Raw genomic sequence first — 22,750 nt, 5'->3', positions numbered from 1 at the left:
CAAAAGGGGAGGCAAGGGGGGATCTCTGGTAGGTTGCTGGGGAGGAGAAGGTGCTCAGCAGTCCCGCTTCAGCCGGGGGCCGTGCTGGATGAGTTGGCTGTGACCTGTTGAGCCGGGATGAGACGCGAGCGGCGGGCGGCTCCGGGGGTCGCCGGGGCTGGGGCAGCGGTGGGAGAGAAACGGCGGCGGAGCGTTGGCAATCCTTGGGATAAAGGGCTGTTTCCATAGTAAAAGGGAGAAAGGAGCCTCTCTCTTTCTTCCCCGGAGCTTGCCTAGCGTGTGAACGGGGAGCTTGACTCAGGAACAAATAACCCGTGAAAGGGTAACATCTGGGAACAGCTGTAAATAATCACGATTTGGTTGGAAAGGCTGGAAGCAACACCACAATCCACCATCTGCCCTGATGCTGCAGTCACCCTGGGAGCTCTGATGGGCAAGTGTTTGGAGAGCAGCTCAGTTTGCAGCTGAAACAGGATTTGACCCTGGCTTTAGGCTGCTGTTGTTGTTGTCCAAATGTCCATTAGCAATGAAAGAGAGGAATTTTCATTTCTAAGAAAGAGTGAATTTTAATTCCGTATCAGGCGCTCAGCAGATGTGAACCTGGGGACTGGAACAACTTTAAGTTGCAAAGTGCAAACTTTGATTAGCTAGAGGTCCACCCCATGGTGTACACTTCTCTTCACTTCTACACTTTCTCTAGGAATCCTAACCTCACAATGCAGCATCTCTCCTGATAAGTTCTGAGAGATGATACCAGGTGGAAGGATAAGAGAGAACAGAAATAATTTCCTACAGATTCTTCCTTAAAGATTTTAGGCTGCATTTAACAACAAGAAAAGGCATAATATACCATGAGACCAGCTGGATTTTAATTAAGAATTGTTCTGAATGTGAAAGGAGACAAAGCTGTCACTTCCTTTATAACTTTACTATTGAAATGTCTAAAAGTTGTGCAAGATTTTCAGGGCAATTTGAAATCCTTGCAGAGAATACAAACACAAAGCTTGTTCTCACGGCCAGTCCTGGGACTTCTTTACACAATGACATTGGACCAAGGAGGTGAGCAAACAGTGTCTTTATGTATAATTTCTGTTGTTGGAAACACAGTTCTTTAAATTTAGTTGTGTCAGCTTTTTAGTGAGAATGCCTGCAGTTCACAATATACCTCTGTGAAAGTTGTTACTGTACAGCTCTGCTTAGTGTGATAAAGTACCAGCTAAAATAAAAGAGAAAGTTGTTGGTTTTTTTTCTAGAAGTTTGTGGTCCTTTGACAATATGACCTTTTCTTTGCAAACCCAGAGGCCCTCCTTCAGGCTAACTTGTGTGCAGACACTTTAAGAAGCTACCACTTACCAGCTGAGACCCACGTGCTCCAGTGTGGAGCAGATCCTGCCCGTTGGCAAAGCCCCAGTTTGGTGGCTTTTGATGGGGACAGGCTGCAGGGAGCTCTGCAGTGGTCATTTCCTGCAACACCATGCACATGTGCAGCAGCAGCCTGGCTTTGGTCCAAACCTGACTCCATGTCTCAGGATAGCTTATAGGAAGTTTTCATCCTGGAGTGACCTACTATGTGTTGATTTGTAGAACTGCCCCAGAGACCTCTGTGGTGTGCAGCAAACAGGGGTCTTGGGTTATGTTTTAGGTGAGCAGACAGCATAAATAGCTGGGAGAACATCCTTTGTGTTACAGCTCTTACTGAAAGGAAAGAGCTGGTGTGAGTAGAGCAACTTGGAGACCTGACCTGTGATGTACCCTGGGCTGTGCCTTCATGGCAGGATGAGTCCTGAGGGTGCACAGGCTTGGCTCCATGCTGCACCCTCTGCTCCAGCTACAGACACATGGTGTGAAGGAACTGAGCAGCCAGCCTGCAGGTGCTCCTCTCTTCAACATCTTGTTCTCATCCTGTTCTTCATGTGCTGGACACTGCTCTCCCAGCAGCATTCAGTCAGGACTCACAGCTGGCTGCTTTTTGGTGGCTGAGGGCTTGGCATTTTGTGAAATCCTGGTAAACAGAGAGTATCTTTGGTCACGTTCCTTGTTATTCTCCCCACCAGCAGGACATTGGCATTTGCTGCATTTTTTCTCTCTCCAGGAAAAGAGGAGGGAAGTGGAAACAGTGATATTTCAGAGGCTTGAACAGTAAGATGTCCCTGCCCATTGCAGAGGGTTGGAACCAGCTGACCTTGGAAGTCCTTTTCAACCCAAGCCATTCTGTGATACATTGATTTTATGAACATGCCTGTGTTATGGTCTTATGTTGATCCTTTTCTCCTGTCATTGTTTGCCTTGCCAGTCTTCATGGTGTCTCCAGGGAAGATGTTGTGTTAGGCACGGTGCAAACCTAATATCAAGGTGGACTCCCCATGCTCATGGCCCAGGTCCTTCCTGGTGACTGAGCAGTTGTAGCCCATGTGAGTGCACAAGCAAGAGAGAGATGAAAAACCCCATCCTGGGACTCATCCCCTGCAGGTCTGCTGCCAAAGGAAGCTCTCCTGGGGCCGCCACAGCGTGCCAGCTCTTTTACTTCATCAACACTTGCAAGGAAAGGTGGCAGGGTAAGAGGTTAGCTGTGGTGGTGGTGTGCTATAAAAGCAGCAGGGAGCACGAGAATAGCAGCAGGCAGGGAAAGAGGGCAGGGCTGGGGAATGAGTACATGTGTGAATGAGGCTGTGGCTGCTGCCTGGGGGGGCTGTTTTGACGTCAGCTCCAGTTTTGGGTGCAAGAAGAAAGAAGCACATATCTGCAAGCAGGGCACAGGCCAGGAGCAGCTTGAAGCATTGCTGTAGGCCTGCTGGAGTCTCACTGCTTGTGCAGAAATGCTTTAGAGTCAGTCCCTGCCTCGCTCTCCTGCTTCTTTTCTTCTGTTCTCCAATGCAACTGTGAGCAATTCCTTGTTTCTCCAACTTCCATCTGCTCCAGTTAGGCTGGAAGGTTTTCAACCCCAAGACACTTCTACAGCACTGAGCCTCTGTGACAATTAGGGGTCCAGTCCCCTCTGCTCCGGAGCCCTGGCAGCCACCACCAACTTAGTCTGGTCCTTTCGGCTGCTGCTCTTAATCACTGACCTCACTTTGGAAGGTCTCCAGAGTTGGAGAAATAAAAGACACTTTAGAAAACAGGGAGGGGGGAATTGGCAAAAGCAGTTGCTTTTTAAAGGACTACTTATTTCTTAAGATGTACTTGCTACTGATTAACCTTTGCTCTGTGATTGCTTTAATTGATTCATGCCTCAAAGCCGTCAGAAAGGTTCTGTGGGGTCATGGTGCCTGTGTCCTAAGTGCTCTCTTTCCCTGCAAAGCTTTTAAGAAGTTTTTCATTGAGCACAACACAATCCTTGCAAGAAATTCAGGTGAATTACACCAACCCTTTTATCTTCTCCATCCCTCTGATTTTCCAGACTTCATCTTAGTGCTTTGCTGCTCTGACCTCTTCCTTCCTTCCCTGCTGCCAGTTGGCAAACCTGTTACCAGGCTGGACTTGTTCTATATTCCTTTGCAATTCATGGTGAATGCTGTCTGGGGAGACGGGGGAGTGAAGTTTTGGCCCTTCTGGGAGAATGAGGCACTGTAGGGTTAAGTAGCACTGCCCTCGATCAGTCTGTTGATGCCTTACTTGTGGTCCTACCCAGGGGCCCACCTGTGGTCCCTGTGACTGCTTCATGTCACCTCACACACAGAATTTGTGTGGCTGTCCCTTTGTATGGCAACAGGATGACAACCCCCTGGCAGCTGTGGCCTTGTCCTCTCTGTGCCAGAAGCAGGAGTTCCTTGAAGGTGAACTGGCAGGGCTTGCTGGGTTTAAGCGATGAATGCGCTCTCGTTTTGGGCTGGGCTCATGCCCTGGCACTCTGGATGTGTGTGAGGCCATTCATCTGGCCTATTTAGATACTGGCCCTTGCATGAGCTGAGTTGTGCCCATTTCTTTTTGCTGGCTGTTCTGGGCAATAAGGGTGTCTGCTCAAACACAGAGGAGATGGAGCACAAGTCTGATGAGGAGCAGCTGAGGGAGCTGGAAATGTTCAGCCTCAAGAAAAGGAGACTGAGGGGGCACGTTAATACTCTACAACCACCTGAAAGGAGGCTGTGGCCAGGTGGGCGTCTGTCTCTTCTCCTAGGTAACAAGATGAGAGAAAATGGCCTTGAGTTGCACCAGGGGAGGTTCAGATTAGATTTAAGGAAAAATTTCTTCACTGAAGGGGTGCTCAAGCATTGGAACAGATAGTCCAGGAAAGTGGTGGAGTCACCTGGAAAAAATGTGTATATGTGGCATTTTGGGAACATGATTTATTTGGTAGACTTGACAGTGTTGGGTTAATGGGTGGACTTGATGTTAGAGGACTTTTTAATCCTTCAGTCCTCCAGGAAGGAGGAAGACCAAGGGAAGAACCAAAATGCCTGCCCCAAGCTCTCAGCTAAAGAAATCACTCGTTTCCTCCTGGATGCTGGGATGTGAGTGCTGAGTGCTGATCCAGCAGATCTGACTGTTTTGTGCATCCTTGGCCTTGAGGAGGTCCATCAAGGCTCAAGGGTTGTCTGTGCTAATCTTCTTGTTTTGCTACGCAAACGCCATGTCTCACACCAGCAGATGGATGAAACTCAAATGAGCCATACAATCCTCACCTGCTGATCTTGTGGTACTGTTGGCACAACCCTGAACTGGTAAACTGAGTCTCTGGGTGATGGCTCCCCTGGATCCGTTGTTGGAGGGTAGGTCAGGGGATTTGTGTATCAGAATATCCTGTTGCTCTGAAATGAGTTCAGGATTTTCTGAGTTTGCTAATGCAGAATTGTGGTAGTGTTTAATTAGCTGAAAAGGGTTTTTCTCTGAGAACAGCAGCACCACATTCTTATAATGCAAAAGCTGGCTAGGTCTCATGAATTTGGATACTGTCAATCACTAAATGGATAAACTTATATCCGGTGACATGGAAAGCATCCTTTCCTCCCTTTTCCTCCCCTCCTTGCAGAGGGATGTTTTTCTCCAAGACTTGAACTTCAACACCCACAGCCTGGGGGAGGGCCAGTGCTGGAGTCTTCAGCACAGTGGCTTTCCAGGGGCCCTGTCCTTTGTCCAGGCTGAATAGCTCTGCAGAGCTGCTGAGCAGAGGTACACAGTCTGGAAACCTCTTTTCTTCTGCCCTCTTGGCTCAGGGATAAAATCTTTCCCCAGAGATGATGCTTGGGGTGATGCACAGCCCTTGGTGGGGCTGTGGGGCTGGAGAGGGTCCCCCATGCTGTGTCCCAATCTCCTTGCCTCCCTGTAGCAGCAGGGCACAAAGAGCTGCTTAGGCGTTCCCAGGAGCAGAGAGGGACCCAAGCCAGGGCATGCTGAAACGCACAAAGTAGGATTTATATCTTCAAAGAAATATTTCCCTCCTTTCTGAGCTCTTTTTAACTTTTTTTCCAAGGGATTTATTCCTCCTCCTCCTCCCGCCCAGGCAGGCTTTGAGGCGTGGAAGCACTTTTTGCCTCCCCATGGTGGCTTTTCAATGGTGGGAGAACGACTTCTTAGAAAGCTGTGGGCCACCCAGGGGCTGTGCCCACGTGCTGCACGGGGCTAGCTGAGAACAGCTGCACACATTGCTGCTGGTGACACTGCGTGACCACAGGCACGGTGAGGACAAAACTCTTCCCTTCTGCTGCTGGCCACGCTGAAGTGTGGGGAGCAGCATCTCACCCCAACCTGGTCATGTTGAGTCTGTTTTCAGAGTTTGACCTGGAGAGGTATAACCTCAGAAATGCTCCTGATTCCCTCTTGGGGTGAGCAAAGTGACACCCAGATGTGGACATCTCGCCTGCTGCCATCTGGGACAAGCATCTGGCTGGGGGATGGAAGGTCTCTGTGTGATCACAGATGGAAGGTAGCTGTTCCCAATCCCTTTTGGGGCTAATTTCTGCCTGTGCTTTCCTGTATTGCCAAGGGGAAGAGTGCCAGCTTCCCCAAAGGCTCTCTCCTTTTGGGATGGGAACCCAAGACTGAGATAAGAGGTGCTGTATAAGCCAAGATAATGGGTTGTATATGAGGTATATGAAGAATGATTAGGGTCAAAAACAGGGGAAAGGCTCTGCTGAGGTGTCTGGCACCAACAGAGCCAAAGATACCTGCCTGTCATGCTCATTTCTGCAATGCTGGAAAAGTGCCCAAGTACCCAAGAACACTTGGATCAGATTATGCCTGAGTCCAGCCAAAGACATGGCATTTGTAAAAAAACCTTTCTCCACCTCTTCTTTTTCTTTCTTTCTTTTCTTTTTTTTCCTTTTTTTTTTTTTTTAAGCAACTATTCAGCTTTATTCAAAACATTCATTTTGCTCCTAGCAGGCAAGAGGAAAATCTGTTGTAGCACTTTGAGACCCTTTTACAAACATGATGATTTCCCCTTGCCTGTTTCCATGTGAAGCTGAAAGCATTTGTATAAAATCCATTGTAAATGCTCTAAGGCTTGGCCAATAATTTCCTGGGCACACATTTGTCAATGTAGCCTGCAAAGTGCTTTGAAAATGAAGAAAAACAGCTGTAATTTCTAATGATGATAAGTGCGATTAAACAAGGATTCTGCAAGTGGTTGTGAATAATGAGCCATCTCTGGAGACTGGACATTGGGGACAAACATGCTCCAAACATAGAATCATAAAATGGTTTGGGTTGAAAGGAAACTTAAGTTCATCTCGCTCCAAACTCTCTGCCATGGGCAGGGACACCTTCCACTACATCAAGTTGCTCAGGGCCCCATCTAGCCTGTCCTTGGTCACCTCCAGGGATGGAGCGGCCACAACTCTGGGAAACATGTACCAGTGCCTCATCACCCTCACAGTGAATAATTTCTTCCTAATACCCAATCTAAACATACTCTCTTTCAGTTTAAAGTCAGTAACTGTCCCAAATCTCTCAGCTTGTCTTCACAGGAGGGGTGCTGCAGTCTTCTGATCATGCAAGACTCTTGAGAGAGGTACCTTGAAGAATAGAGATTCTAAACAGTCCTGGGGGAGGGTTTTGCAGAGGAAAAATGGGCTTTATGCAAAAATGTATTTCAACTTTACAGCTTTACCTCCTATGGTGATCACTCTGGAATAAAACCAGGGATTAAGATGCCTTTTGTATGCTAAATTCTCATGGCTCATGTTGGATTTTGTTTCAAGGTGAATAGATCTCACCTTGGAGTGAGGCTTGCTTCACCATGTAGGGGTATGATTACAAATTTGGGGCTGCAGCAGTGTTTCCAAACTCCTATCACTCATTCTTAGCCATGGGGGTTCCTCAAGGGCTTCTCAAATTGACCCCAGAAGATTGACTGGTTGCCTGAGAAGATCTTGCCTTAAAGCATGTACCCACAGCTGAGGCACTTATGGCTGAGCAGGGCACACCACCCATTCCCAGCACAGCTCCTGCTGGATGTCCTCTGTGGTGGGATAAGACCCTGTGTAATAGATACAGGATTTTGGCAGTATTTATTTGAAATGGGCTTGTTTATTTTTGTCAGTTCAAAATGTGGTGGGATGTTCCAAAAGGTAGGGCATGAACCTTGGTGGAAACCTCTCCATGTTTTTGGAAGCCACAACCACTGCCTGTTAGAGGTGTAAACAACAAATGGAATGGAGAAGCCTTGTCCCTGCAGTCGCAGGAGCTGTAATTCCTTGTTAGCCCCTTCCACATCCACATCTGTTGGTTGTTTCCCATGTTAAGCCCTGTTGTTTCTTTCTGCTAATGGCTGTGTTCTTCCACCTCAGAAGCCAACAGATAAGCAGTGCACGAGACATGCCTTACACGTGTTTGTCCCCGGCAGTACCACTCCCTGAGAGCCCAGACCAGGGCTTATCAAGAAACTGCAGAAGGTTGTGCTGATAAATTATAATTATCATCTGTTAGGGAGAGGATATAGATTATATTCTGTATCATAGGGAGATTATGACTATCTTTATTTTATTTGATCTTTTTTTCCTGTTCTGGGTTACGCCTCATTAATTTCCTGAAAAGAAACAGAAGGCAGATGATAGTCAATTAAAAGGGATCCTAGGCTGTGATCAAGAGGCTTGGGCAGTGTGTAGGGTAGAAATGCAGGTTTAAGGGATGCTCTTTGTTGGCCTTTTCTGGCTAGTGGCAAGGTCTGTGTGCAGCTCATGGTGACTGTGATCAACCAGCAGCTTGCCAGGAGTTTTTATTCCTTTGCTTTTGTTGGTGTGATGCTGTGAAAGAGTCCCAGAGGAAAGGCCAGGAAGTGGTGCCCTAAAGAGTGGTGGCAGGAACTTCCAGGCTAAGGAGCTGCAGATACTGGGCAGGCTCAGCTCAGGTTCAAAGAATCTCCTAGTCCTGGCATGGGGTTCACTTTCTCTCCAAACCCCTTGGAAACAGTGGAATGGGCAGAGTGGGCATCACTCCTTTCTGCTGTCTTTCTATATCAAAAAGATTCTTAGGAGAAGTTGGCCATGCTAAAGGGCTGAGAAATTACCATCTCCATGTCTCTCATGTGACTCTTGCTGCCCATGTAATTTTTTCCCCCAACTCTTTTCCTGCAGCCAACTGTGAAATGTATTTGTAAGATCTGGAAAGAGCCTGCAACCACAGAATCATGGAATAAAAAGGCGTCAGGCTGGAAGTGACCGCAGTGGGTCACCTGCTCCAACCTCACACTCAAGCAGCATCACCCTAGAGCACACTGCATGGGACTGGGTGGTTCTTGAGTATCTCCAATGGGATGTGGAGGATCTCCAATATGGGTTGCCCTCAGCCTGTTCCAGTTCTTGGTCACTTGCACAGTAACGAAATTCTTAAATTATTCCTCCTGCTCAGGTGGAGCTTCCTGTGCACCAGTTTCTCGAGAGGAGCCTGGCTCCATCCTCTCCCGCAGACTCTTACAGGTGAGGTCCCCTCTTGGTCGTCTCATCTCGAGGCATCTGCGGCAACGGACTCTGCTGCCGGTGCTGGGGCGCCGCCGGCCGCTGGGACAGCCGCTGGGACAGCCACTGGGACAACCACTGGACAGCCGCTGGACAACCGCTGGACAGCCGCTGGACAACCGCTGGACAGCCGCTGGGACAGCCGCTGGACAGCCACTGGGACAACTGCTGGGACAGCCGCTGGGACAGCCGCTGGACAGCCGCTGGACAACCACTGGACAGCCGCTGGGACAACCGCTGGACAGCCGCTGGGACAACCGCTGGGACAACCGCTGGACAGCCGCTGGGACAACCGCTGGGACAGCCGCTGGGACAGCCACTGGGACAACCGCTGGACAGCCGCTGGACAACCGCTGGACAGCCGCTGGACAACCGCTGGACAGCCACTGGGACAGCTGCTGGACAGCCGCTGGGACAACCGTTGGGACAGCCGCTGGGACAGCCACTGGACAGCCGCTGGGACAGCCGCTGGGACAACCGCTGGGACAGCCGCTGGGACAAGCGCTGGACAGCCGCTGGGACAGCCGCTGGGACAGCCGCTGGGACAGCCGCTGGACAGCCGCTGGGACAGCCGCTGGGACAAGCGCTGGACAGCCGCTGGGACAGCCGCTGGGACAGCCGCTGGGACAAGCGCTGGACAGCCGCTGGACAGCCACTGGGACAGCTGCTGGACAGCCGCTGGGACAACCGTTGGGACAGCCGCTGGGACAGCCACTGGACAGCCGCTGGGACAGCCGCTGGGACAGCCGCTGGGACAACCGCTGGGACAGCCGCTGGGACAAGCGCTGGACAGCCGCTGGGACAGCCGCTGGGACAGCCGCTGGGACAGCCGCTGGACAGCCGCTGGGACAGCCGCTGGGACAAGCGCTGGACAGCCGCTGGGACAGCCGCTGGGACAGCCGCTGGGACAAGCGCTGGACAGCCGCTGGGACAGCCGCTGGGACAACCGCTGGACAGCCGCTGGGACAGCCGCTGGGACAAGCGCTGGACAGCCGCTGCCCGCGAGAGAGCCCCGCGCCAGTCCCGCGCCAGCCCCGCGCCAGTCCCGCGCCAGTCCCGCGCCAGTCCCGCGCCAGCCCCGCGCCAGCCCCGGGCCAGCCCCGCGCCAGTCCCGCGCCAGTCCCGCGCCAGCCCCGCGCCGCTCCCGCTGGCCGGTTTGGAACCGCCGCGGTTGTCCCGGCCCCGCCGCTCCCGGCCCGCTCCGCCGCCGTGAGCTCCCCGGCGCTGCGGGGGCTCTGCGCTGCTGCTGCTGCTGCTCGGGTGTTCCCCTTGGACGGCCTGACCCGAGCATCCCCACCTCGCCCCGGGCCGTACCTCGGCCGCCGCTGCTGCCGCCTCGCCGACAGTGCTTTAAACCCCTTGCGTTGTTAGGTATGGCGTGGGAGATACCTCCGTGCAGGGGAAAGGCGAGAAATGCTCAAGAGGCCCCAAGGGAAAAAGCTACAGGGCAGTGCCAGGTTTGACTGCCATACCTTTGCCCCTTGGAAGATTAAAGCTCCAGCCCCAGCACCCAAAAATACTCAAGATTTTAATCTGTGCTTAAGCACTGGCCTCTCAAGTAGGTTCCTTTTTTCAGTGCTTTCAGCATTCAGGCTGTGTGGTTGAATATGTTTCCTGATTTTTCTCTCCTCCTCTTTTCTCTCTCATCCCCCCAGGCTATTTCCCATGCTTTTCCTCACTCTGTGCCAAGCAGTGGGAAAGCAGCAGCCCTATCTGACTGCCTGTGATCATAGGAACTCTTATCGGCAAGCAAAGTCTCTGTTTGCCATGGAAAAACCTGAAGTCCCCGGGGTTTATGGAGCAGAATAACATATGTTACTGCTTTCATGCCTCACTTGTTAAGTAGTCCTAAACTTTGCCATCCTACTAATGCATGTTTACCTACTTGCTCTTTGCTCCCATGGCTTTTCCAGTGAATGGATGCAAGTTTGCTGTTTCCCTTCTCTATCCATTTAACTTTGCCTGGTAAAGATGGGCTGGAATTGCAGACGATCTCTGAATTTTAAGAGAACTGTGCTTCAAACCTAGATGCAAGGACTGTGAAGCCTCTTGCTAAGTTCTGCCAAGGACTGAACTGTTTTTTTTTGCTTCTGCATCTGTCATTTGTTTAGGTGGTTTTTGCCCTTTAAGGTGGTTGTTGGGCCCAGTTACTGGGATATTATCTTTCTTGGGATCAGATGCTTGTGAATTCAAATGTATCAGTGTTTGATGTGGTCTGAGGCACTGCAGATTCAGCCAGACCTTGGGAGTTATAATGATTTTATGGCTTCGAATTGCCTTGTCTCAGCTGTGGCAGCAGACTAGTAATTGGTTACCACAGATGAAACCATGAAGGATGAAATAATGGGACAGAGGGTCATGGAGAACCTGGAAGGTGGCTGGGTGGTAAGGAGGAAGCTTGTGTTAAATGGAATACAATTACTTGAGAAGATGGAGATGAACCTGAGGACAGAGAACAGGGAAAATATGCAGAGGTAAAAGGGGAGGAGTGATGCCTGTTTGGAAGGACATATATAAAGAGAACAATGGAGTGCCTGGATATATGAGTACATTTTAACTGAGAAGCATCCTTCTGTCTGTCCTTGTGTCTGTCTTTGTTTTCCTCATTCTCATGTGAGATCTGGCATATCTAAGAGGGATTTCTCCTGGACTTGTCCTAGGAGTTGTCGCTGGACTGTTTGCCAATACCAGCAACAGCACAGTGTAAATGCATTGCAAAACATGAGCCTTGCAGAGCGTAGAGGGAGATGATCTCCTCTTAGAAGTCACTGCTTTAAGAGTGAAGCAGCCTCAAATTTGGTGAGTTGTCCTTGGTCTTCCCTCTCCCTGTCAATTCTTTCCTTTGCATCTCCATGCAAGCATCACCTTTTTCCTAGTGCCTCAAGTATGCCTTGTGCTTCATTCCTCAGCAGAGACCCAGCAGCCCTGAAGCTGTGGGGCAGAGCTCCTCAAAGGCTCCCATTTGCTAGGTGAGCCCTGTACGCCCAGAGGGAACAGAAGCCTTGGATCAAATAATGATCTGGGAATTGACAGGATAGTTTCTGCTTTGGACAAGAGCTCACTGTTATTTCTTCCTAAGATTTAATTGCAACCTACCTCCTTTTCGGTCTGAAGCCATTCCCTCTTGTCATCCATGCCCTTGTCAAAAGTCCCTCTCCAGCTCAATAGTAACCCCTTTAGGTACTGGAAGGGGCTACAGGGTCTCCATTTATATCTCCATTTATATCTCCATTTACCTGAGTGGAGATATGCTAGAGAACATCTGGCCTCTCTACTTGACAAGACAAAATTTCAGTCTGAGGTTATTGCCTTTGTAGAATTCTTTGGCCCTTTACAGACTCCGGAGAAGAAGCTGAGTGGGATTTCTTTGTCTGTTGGGGGCTGGGAGAGGAGGGAAAAGGTCTCTGGAAAGAGAAAAGGGAAAGGATAGGAAAAGAGGGACGGATAGATAACAGCAAAAGCTAGAGCTGAAAGCAGGAGACAAGTTATGTTTTTTGAGTCTCTTGATACAGAGATGTGTTATTGCCATAGTGATACTGCTTGGACAACAGGTCAATGGGAATTCAAGGGATGCCAGGGAGACAGGCATCTTTATTTGCTCTTCTTTGGCCAGCCTGATGTTCTTGGGAGAACCAGAGGCTGGTGGAGGGGGATGTAGACAGCAGGTTGTGTTTGTATCTCCTTCATTTCCCAGCTTCTGCTGCAATGAGGTGTCCCCTTCCCAATAACTCATGGGCTTGGAGAGGTGACTGTATTGGAAAGACTAAGGCAGGAGGTAATGAAATTCTTAATTATAGTGGTGTCATAAGCACTCTAATGCATAGATGAAGCTCTGACATTGCCCAGAGAAATTTTGGATGCCACATCCCTGGAAGTGTTCAAGGCCAGAGTGGATGGGACTCTGAGCAACCTGGTCTAGTGGAATGATCTTTAAGATAATTTCCAACCTAAACAATTCTGTCACTCTGGGATGAAGCTGAAAACACCTTTCCCTTTCTGCTGGGGGTGAGTCCAGGGCAAATTAAGCATTCAGAAGCTCAAGGCCAGATGATGTTTGATACATGAGAGAAACTGGATGCTGCAGGTATCGAGTAGCCTGTGCTATGGATGAACAGGTGTAACCTGGACAGACTGTGGCTCCTGTGTTCCAAAACCCATGGGAATTGCCACAGAAATCCCAAATAGCAGGTGACTGTGCACTGCATGCAAGGATATTCTGAGGAGGAAATATGAGCTACAAGGAAAGACTAGAAAAGCTGGGATAATTGAGGCCAGAGAAGTTCTAAGAGGAGACATCCATATGTGAGTACATGTAATATCTAACAGAGGAAGAGTTTAAGCTGTTCACTATATGCACAGCAAACAAGGCATGAAGTAATGCCCCTAACTGTAATACAGGAGACGTGACACTGGGAAGAAACCTGCCAACTTTTCATTGTGAAGTGATTTAGGACTTGTTCAGCCTGTCTTGAGAGATGGTGGGATTTCCATCACTGACAATTTCATGAGAGGTAAACTAACACCTAGGTTTAACACCTGGCATGCTGCTGTAGCCAGACAGATGACGCGGACAGTGTTTCAGGATCTCCATAATCTGTTTTCCTGTCAAATCCTGTGTGCTCATAGACAAATATGGATGTGTGAGCCATGTGTACCCACACCTGGGAATGTGAGTAATGAACCTCCTTGCCCTTTGACAGCAAAACTAATGGGTTTGGTCCAGTGACCTGAATTCCTGTTGCAGAAGGGGAAGGGCTGAGCAAGAATGAATGCTGTGCTTTGGTGATACAGGTACTCATGTTTTGGGGATCCTTTTAGGAGGTAACAAATATTGCAGTCCCATGGCATGTGACAACCTTCTGGTAAGAGCTCTGAAGGCTTAAATATATTCAGAAGCTGTGGCTGTTGTTACTTGGTAATTGCTGGATTTATGCCAGGTGTACTTTAGGCCAGCTGATGAAACCACCTGGATCAGCTGTCACCTGCACTACATCCCCCCAGCTGTGCTCTGGGAATTCTAGAGCAGGATCACCATCTTGCCACATGAGATTGGCATCAATTTTTTACTAAGGGTGACTTGCTGGTGCCAGGATCTGGTACTGCTGAGCTTCTAGGGATGGCTTAAACCCACTAGATTTAAGCTTCCAAGTGTGTAATTCCCTATGACTGTCCTGGATGGACAGACACATCTGTCTCAGGAAGGCATTCAGGGCATGACATTCTTAGTGCTGCATAATAAGTGCTGGTCCAAACTGAACCAACTTTTTATTTCCTTTCCATCCTCTTTCCTTGCACTCCAGCTGCCAACAGGCTGGGCATTTGGAAAGGGTATGAGGGGAGTGTCTTTTCTATTTTAACTTGTGTCTCATGTCTCTGATTTGTTTGTGCTTTCTGCAAACTGGTCTGTTATTTGGATGTGCCAGTCTGCAAGGATTTATGCACTGATTTCTCCAAAGTCCCACTGGGATCTGAGTTACTTCCAAACCCTTCATGCATCTGTTTCATCCATGTGTATAGTGCAGCAAACTGTTTACTCTTCCTCTTAAATTATTGTTATTACATCTGAAAAACCAAGGAAATCTTGTGTCCTAAGCTGGGATTTTGCAGGCAAGCATTCCAGGATTTGAACATGGTTGATGTGGACTCAAGGATGTGATGGCACTTCTAATGTAACAGAAAAACATCTCTGACTAACTTGACCCCAGATAAGAGCTGTATAATGGGGCTTCTTTAAATGCCCACACAAAACTGTTTTCCTAAATCTTTCCTTGAAGTCTCAGTAGTGCCCTGCTGGGTGAACCACTCCTCACCTAGCACTAGTCCCTGTGCTATTTTCTTCACTGTAACTACACTGGTTGCAATTTACCACCAAGTTTTTTGGTTTTAATTATGATTATGAATAGATCTCCCACATGTACATTTTTGCAGCTGGTCTTTCTACACTTTAAAATCTGTTCCAAGTAACATTGTTTCATCCAGGTAATAATTATTTCTTAAGGGATCAGTCTCTGCAATGCTGCGGTTTTGCCAGGATAAGAGAGCTGTGTACCTGGGGAGGTTTAGTGCCTTTTTTACATGAGCTAGTTAAACTGATAACATGTTTCAAACAGGTCACAGTGATGCTGAATAATTCCCATAGCTAATCCTAGATTTAGGTTCTTATGGCATATTTTGAAATGTGCTTAAGTTAATGAATTCATTTCCCAGAACCTTCCGTATAGCCAAAAGAAGGCAGAGGTAGCATCGAAGGTGATTCAGAGCACCTAAGTTATAACCAGTAGCACCACTGACTGTCACCATCCTTCTCAGCTGGCCATCTCACTTTTGTATTTAAAATTAGGTGGGATGTCCTCAGCACGGCTTCCTGCTGGTCTGAGCATCTGCTTGGGAAAGCTTTCTCTCCTTTATGGGAAGCTTACCCAACAGTCTCTCTGTAAAACCTGTGCTCTTGTTTCAGGAGGAAGATGAGCTAAAGCCACTTAGATGGAGGCCGGTCCCAGCAGCCTCAAGAGGCTGAAGCTTGGGAAGCTGAAGGTGGTCCGTCGGAGCCTGCTGCAGAGGTACGAGCACCAGCCCTTCATCTCCTGCCTGGCTGGTTTCTACAGCTGCCGCTGGAAGCGGTACCAGCGCGAAAAGACCGAGCCTGGGAAATGCTGCTGCAACATGGTAAGTGAGATCAAAGTCAGCAGAGATTTCTGTACTGGGGCAGGGAGGTCTAAGCAGACAAGGGGTTGATGACATGGAATCCCAGCCCAATATAAGTTGGAGTCCACTAGGATCTGTTGGGCTGTTAGGTTTTGCTCTAAATGCTTGATGTATTGCTGCTTCTGTGGCAGGCTCAATTTGCCTGTGCCACCATACAGCTGATGAATGTGGACTTTGCACCAACCTCTCCTGGCCAGTGAAACCTCTCAAAGCTATAGAATCAAATTAAAGAAGTAACATTTAGGTAGGGTGGGCAGTAAGCATTGCAAGGAAGGTTGCTCAATTTGCAATTTCCTCTCATGTGAGGTGGTTAAAATCCTGTTCATTTGGGAAGTAATGAGTTTTCCCTGAGAACAAGTAATGCAGAGTATGCTTTTAAGGACATTTTCCTGGTTACAAGGGAAAGGATGGGAATTCCTCTCCATATTTACTTCAGTTGGAATTCCAACACCAAGCTACATATGTTTAGGGACAGCCTAAAAGAATCTACCCTTTGATTGCTGTGGGCTGGCCATAGCTCTGACTGCTTGTCCTTCCTCTCCCTCTCCAGCGGGAATGCATGTTTTTCCCATTGCTCGTTGCAGCTTTCTGCTTTTCTCTGGTCTTTCTGTACACGTGGGGTGAAGGTAAAAATGACTACAACAGTTTTGACTGGTAAGTAACATCTTTTCCTCCTCTCCAACCCCTTTGGCATGTCACTAGGATGACTGGGAAGGGATGAGCACCATCCAGAGCAGCTGTGGTGCAACAGGGCACTTTAGTAATGAAGCAAAGATTTGCACCTTAAACTCTTGGTTACAGCATCCAAATTGAATGTCCAGTGACTCTGGAGGTGCTGAGATTTGGTCTTTGCTTGGTACAATATTTGGGTGTAAATGTGAATTTAGGAGAAAGGGGAGAATTATCATCACAAACATTGTGAATGCAAGGGACTAAATAACTCTTTCCTTCTCTGAGTCTTTCTTTTCTTCCTTCCTTTTCTCCCCAATTCTATGTGAAGAAATGTAGTGGCTGGAATCAGAGGCATTGCATCAGCTATCTCACTGAAAGAGAATTCTATGTTCCCAAATTCAAAAGTAAGAAATAATCATCAGGGATGTATGCACATCTTTTCCTTCTGTTTCCTTCTGTACTACGTAGATTTATGCAAATATGGCCCCTAAAATTAAATTAAAGCTTCTCAAATATTATGGGAAGGAAAGGTATAATAATGTGTTTTAGTCTGATGGTTAATACAATCAGAGATTTGGGGAAGGAGGTTCTTAATCACTTTTGCATGTTACAGTGTAGGCTGCTCCTCCACCTTTCTTTGTTTTATTGCCTAGGAAATTTCAGAATTTCAAGGAACAGGTCTGTTGGTCCTCTGTAGTCCAGGTGCTAACAAAAAACATTCTTACAGTATTTTATTGGTTTATTTTTAGGTATAACTATGGGAACCTGGGCTTCTGGTTCCTCTGGTCTCTTGTTATCCTGATTGTGGCTGCAGTCTTGTTCGCATACATCTCACTGTTACTGGTGAGTAATGCTCCTTGGAGCTGACCTTGATTTGTAGTCCTGAAAGGTGAACAAAAATGTGGCTTTAATGTGTCAGACCAAAGCTCAGTCTAGTCACCCATGTGATCCTTGGACAGTGAAAATCGGGAGATGATCTGGAACACAATGAGTGTTTACAGTACTTTCTCCCCATATCTACCTGCAAATGACCAGTATCAGCTCAGGAGTCTCCAAGCCAGATGCCATTTCTGTGATTTCTCTCAATGATTTCCCTTTGATAAATGCTTGCAATTCCTTCTTGAACCCAAGGAAAACTGACCCAGCAGTGGCTGGATTTAGATTTGGGGGAACTAAAAATTGTTTTGGCAGCAGGGAAATACGGGGCTCTGAGTCATGTAGCAGTGGTAAAACGTCATCACAGCTGAGTTATTCTTCTAATGCTGGATAAAAAGTTCTACTAGAGGAAGGAGAACAGAACTTTTCCACTCGACTGACTCTGATTTGCTGGAGGATTTTCTCCAGATAGAAGCTATAATTGTGGTCACTTTTTGCTGAAAGAGGTTCCTGGAATCTTCACTTTTCCAAATCCTGTGAAATTTTCTGATATAATGTCTGCTTTAGTTAGGAAAACCTACCAACCCCAAAATTTTCCTAAAATTTCTATTTACTCATCCTTTTCCTCTGTTATTTCCCTCATAAGAAAGCTCTCAAATAAACACAGATTTGCACCTGTTTTTCCACCTTCATCCAGAGCTATAGGCCAAGAATTCACTTTGATTCCAGGCACTGGGGCTCACATCAGTCCCATGCCTGCTCTGACTTTCATTTGGAAATGCCAGGTGCTGAAGGTGAGTTTGTGGCTTTTTCTCACCTCTGTGACCAAGACAACCAGCTTTTATCATCCATTCCTGCTGTTCTTACCCATTCCCTGATGTGGCATCATACAGTCATTCTGTAAATTGCTCATGAAAGGGAACCACAGGCTTTGTCTGTGTGGTACCTAACATAATTGGTTTCTGGGGCCCTTTTTTCCTGATGAAGTACAAATAAATAGAACTTTTATTCTAGTGCTAGTGATAAAAACCCCATAGTGATAAATAGGACAGGTGCTTGTTCATGTCCACAACAATCAAGAGCATTGTAAGACATGTGGATTAACTGAGCTCTGAAAGGGACTAACAACAATAATTAATTACAAGGATTTTGTAACACCACGGTGGCTCATGAACTATTATTCAGCAAAGCCTACCTGGCTTTTCCAGGGGCCATAGAGTAGTATGGGTAGTTTGGTGGTTACAATACTTTTGGCAACCCAGAGCTTTGCCAGAGATGCCCATGTGACTGAGATGGCACCTCAGCAGGGTGTGGATCTGGAGTTGACCTCAGGATCAGACTAACGCACCATAGCCCATGCTAGAAACTGGCTTTACAGGATTTCCTGGGCTCAGGGAGCCTGAAGACCCTTGGGGCTGATCTGTCAGCTCGGTCATGCTCTGTCTGGATCCAAATGCCAGCCAGTGTCCAAGCAGTGGACTTTCTTTAAGCATTTTCAGGTTTTTGTCACCATGAATGTGATGTCTGCAAGCTATCAGGGTAGGTGATGGGCAAAGTAAAGCTGGAAAGGAAGATGGAGGATATGAGGTGCAATTGGTTTAGTTCAGTCCTGGTCCTACTCTTTATTACATAGCTACATCATCCTCTTCCTCTCAAGCCTCTCAATTCTGTCTAAGGCTAACAACATTTGCCTTCCTCAGAAGGGTGAGCATGGATAAACCTGAAAGAATGCAAGTAGTCTGGATGGTATCCGACAACATGAGAAACTTCAGAGGTTCCTCTGCTCTGAGAACAGCCCTGCAGGGAAGGTCCATTTGCTTCTTGCTTTTATGAAGCTGTTAAGTGACCCAGCCAAAGAAAATTCTGCACAAGAAAGCACTAACTGGACAAATATGATCTTCATCCACATGCATCATTGCTATTTTTTTCACACAATCAATTTCAATTATTTCAATTGTTCAACTGCTCCCCAAGACAATTTTCTCATCCCTATTAGGGCTAAAAGATTAAACTAATTACAATTAATTATAAACTAATTACTAGGGGTCTAATTACAGAACTGTTTATGCTCAGCAGAGAAGAAAAATATTTTCTTGTTTAGTCTTTCAAACCCCAGCAGATAACATTTGCTCTCTGCAGTTCAACCATGTTTTTTCTAAGGGTTGTGAGGAGGTGACTTATGACTGTACAAAGTGAAGAGGTTCAGATGTGTTGTGGCCTCTTCATTCATAGAGAGGACTCAAATTAGTACATTGACACTGAAATGCAAAGTGTGACCTCAAAAAACTCCATTCCCAAGAGACAGGGGTATCAGACAAGTTCTGAGTTTTTTACCATGAAGTGGATGAATATAAAGACCTGAATCCAGCTGCTGTGAACATCTAAGTGAGCAGATGTTTCAGGGGAGCCAATTGTCTAAGTTCCTGCTTGCATGTCCTTGTAGTGTAGGTTCAGAGCTTGCCTACACCTCACCAGAAATATTGAGATGATTACAAGGTAGTTCCCATGCTGAAGTAGAGTGGAATTGAGCATCTGCTGTCCACCTTTTGCAGAGAAACCTTGTGGTCAATACAGCCATTCAGAAAGAGGGAGACAGAAATTAAATTCTCATTGCAGTGAATTCATTTATCTTGCCACTAGGAAGCATCCCTTAATCACCATTTTGCAGGTAGATGGTGGAGGGGAGACACTTCCACACCTCATTTTAAAGAAGAGAAGAATTCAAGAGTTGGAGGCTGTAAAATTCTGGGAGATGATGGGATTGGCAAAAGGGACCTTGACTCTAACTTTGGGAGTATTAGGCAGAAACATACTGATCACCTAAGCCCTCATGCCTTTGTACTTATATTAGACAATCCCAGAAAGTGTGTGGAAGCAATTTGGAGTAGACAGACCAGTGAGAGGACATGATAAAACAGTATCAGTGGAGATTTAGGTTAAAAATTAGGGGAAAGTTTTTTACCCAGAGGATTTTTGGGCACTGGAACAGGCTTGCGGGAAGTAGTAATGGGATCGAGTCTGTCTGAGTGCCCTGAGTTCAAGAAGTATTTGTACTATGCTCTCAGGAACATGAGTTCCTGACTCATGTTAGTTCATTAGTTGATTCAAGAATCATGGTGTGATTTTGTGCTGGGCCAGAAGATGGACTTTGACAATCCTTGTGGGTCCCTTCTGGCTCAGAATGTTCTAAATCTTTGGCTTTCTTGTATGCAAGGACCAGGTCTTGGTGTAACATCACTTGCAGCAAAGGAGCAGAGTGGTTTTTTGCTCTCATTTTTTCACCCTGGAATAGGTTATTTAAATGGGGCTAATTTAAGATCTTTAGCAGTATTTCAGTTCTCTTTCAACTGCTCTCATGTTACTTATCATGTACTGGGTGCATTTATTCTATTAAAGGAAGCCAACATGTCAAGAAGCACTTGTATTCGCTGTTGAGTTTATCATAGAATTGTAAAATGATTTGTGTTGGAAGGGACCTTCAAGGTTATCTAATTCCCACCTCTCTGTCATGGATAGGAATGTCTACCACTAGACCATGCTGCTCAAAACCTCATCCAACCTGGCCTTGTATCTTGTTTCAAATCAGCCTGTTCCTGGAAAGAGAGTGTGTTTGTAAATGGATAGGAAATAACTTGCAGTTGAGTTTCAGGAGAGAAGACCCACTTCCCCCAAATCTGTACATCTTGTTTTCATACAATCCCTCTATCCCACAGTCTTGCAGGGATTTGCTTTAGCGGAGCACTGATGTCTACTAACAGATACTTTTCTCTAAGCCCTGATAGTGGTCCCAAAATGATCCTTTACAGTGGTTGGGAAGTTTCCCCAGGCATTTAGACTCCTGAGAATAGAGTACATTTTCACATCAGCGAAGTATTTCTTCAGGTGAAATTCATCTCCAGACTCACTGGTCACTTAGGTATGGAATTATGTGAAGAAGCTCTGCATGAGAACCGTGGAGTGACTCGCCTTATTCTTGGCTTGTTGGTGTTCAAGGCATCACTGTCCTGGCTGGGGTTTACAGCATGCTTCGTAAAAACCCTCCCAAAGGGCTCCAACTTGCCATCAGGTGGAAGGGACATGCCAGCCATCAAAAACTGGAGTAATTTAATCCCCAAGATGTGCCTGTCTCTTGCATTCCCCATGGTTAATGTGGAAGAATTGCCTTTTTTGCTGTCTACTCTGTACTTTTGTGCTGCTCTGGGGCATTTTTTCTTTCCTGGCTTTTCTCCCATGATTGATATGCCTCTAATCACAATAAATGCAAGGAAAATAGTCAAGGTTAGTGCTGTATTGGTTTATACAGTAATAATTGACCCTGGCCATCATTCCTCTTTTAGAGTCTATCCTCACAAAAAGTCATTGTAAGCAAGTACCCCAAAGTGCCCATTTATCTGTTACCCAGGAAAAGGTCTTTTATCCTGAAGGGGAGTCTTGATGTGTGCTTGGCCATTTCAGAAGCATTTTTACTGTAGCACTAAACTTTTCTCTCCATTTACCTGTCCTGCAAACATTGATATTGTGCAGGAAGACCTAGTGTAAAGTAACTTCCCAATGCAAAAATAATTCCAGAAGTGCCTCTTGGGCACATGTCAGCACCTTCCACCAGGATGCATACAATCTCTTCTTGATTTCCCAGGTCCTCGCGATGTGTTTGCTTGCAGAAGGTCAGCAGCTGTACCTGCACTGGAGTCACAAGGTGGGGAGAGTCAGGGCTTTCTGGTAACTCTAATTTATGCTTTTAATTGAATCTGTGGTGTTTCTTTGCGCAGAAAACCTCTTAGACTATGGGAAAGATGGAAGAGAGGGGAGAGGTTAATCTTACAAGATCGAGATACCCATGAAAATCGTAACTCCACCTGAGCTGATCACTCAAACTCCTTTTGCACTCAGTGGAGGGAAATGAATCCTCTGAGGAAGCAATTCATCCAGCTGGTCATAGGCCTCTAAATTAAGATGAGATGAATCACACTCAAAAAACCCTTTTTTCCCCACTGACTCTAAAAGGTGCCTGCAGTGACTCATTCAGGTGAAGATGTCTATATTTGACTCATCTACATATGGTAACAGGAAGTCAAAAGCAAGGCTTTCATGAGAAGCGCTGCATGACTTTCTGGATCAGACCCCAGCAATAGTGAAAAAGTGTCTGCTCTCTCCACAGGAGAGAAAGATGGCTTTTCCAGGGCATCCTGGTGTTTTATGCCTTTTGGTCTTTGTGTGGTTCCCTTGAAGTGTTCAAGACCAGGCTGGATGGGGCCCTGAGAAATCTGATTGAGTATCCATGGCAGGGGGACTGGAACTAGATAATCTTAAAAGTCCCCTTCAACTCATACTGTTCTATAGTTCTTAATTCTTTTCTAGGGTTTGGGAAATGCCTTTAGGAGTTTTGAGGACACAGAAACAAATTATCAGGGATTTTTTGCTGTAAAATTATGGGTTAGAATAATCTTCCTTAAGTAATTTTTGAGGCTGTGTGAGGCATTTAAAAGTATTTCTCTGTCCATGCAGTTTAGGGTAGGATGACATGCAATTGCAAAAGCTGCAGGAGGAGGGAATAGCTGAACATACAGATGCTTGATCCTGTGTTTCTTCATTTAAGTAATGGAAAC

General features: G+C 46.9%; 1 protein-coding gene across 1 annotated transcript in view; it reads left to right on the top strand.

The window, feature by feature from the left end:
- The window catches only part of GDPD4 (glycerophosphodiester phosphodiesterase domain containing 4), a 37,486-nt gene that overhangs the window by 353 nt on the left and 14,383 nt on the right, over positions 1–22,750 (top strand). The window contains exons 2-5 of the mRNA XM_021533931.2: positions 15,349–15,557; positions 16,147–16,250; positions 17,018–17,111; positions 21,781–21,840. Coding sequence (XP_021389606.1) covers positions 15,375–15,557; positions 16,147–16,250; positions 17,018–17,111; positions 21,781–21,840 — 441 coding nt within the window. The 5' untranslated portion in view covers positions 15,349–15,374. The remainder of the gene's footprint in view (positions 1–15,348; positions 15,558–16,146; positions 16,251–17,017; positions 17,112–21,780; positions 21,841–22,750) is intronic.

This window comes from Lonchura striata, chromosome 2 (genome assembly GCF_046129695.1).
Source record: "Lonchura striata isolate bLonStr1 chromosome 2, bLonStr1.mat, whole genome shotgun sequence".
Classification (NCBI taxonomy): Eukaryota; Metazoa; Chordata; class Aves; order Passeriformes; family Estrildidae; genus Lonchura; species Lonchura striata.
Note: the sequence above shows the minus strand (reverse complement) of the source record. Positions and strands in the feature narration are given on the sequence as shown.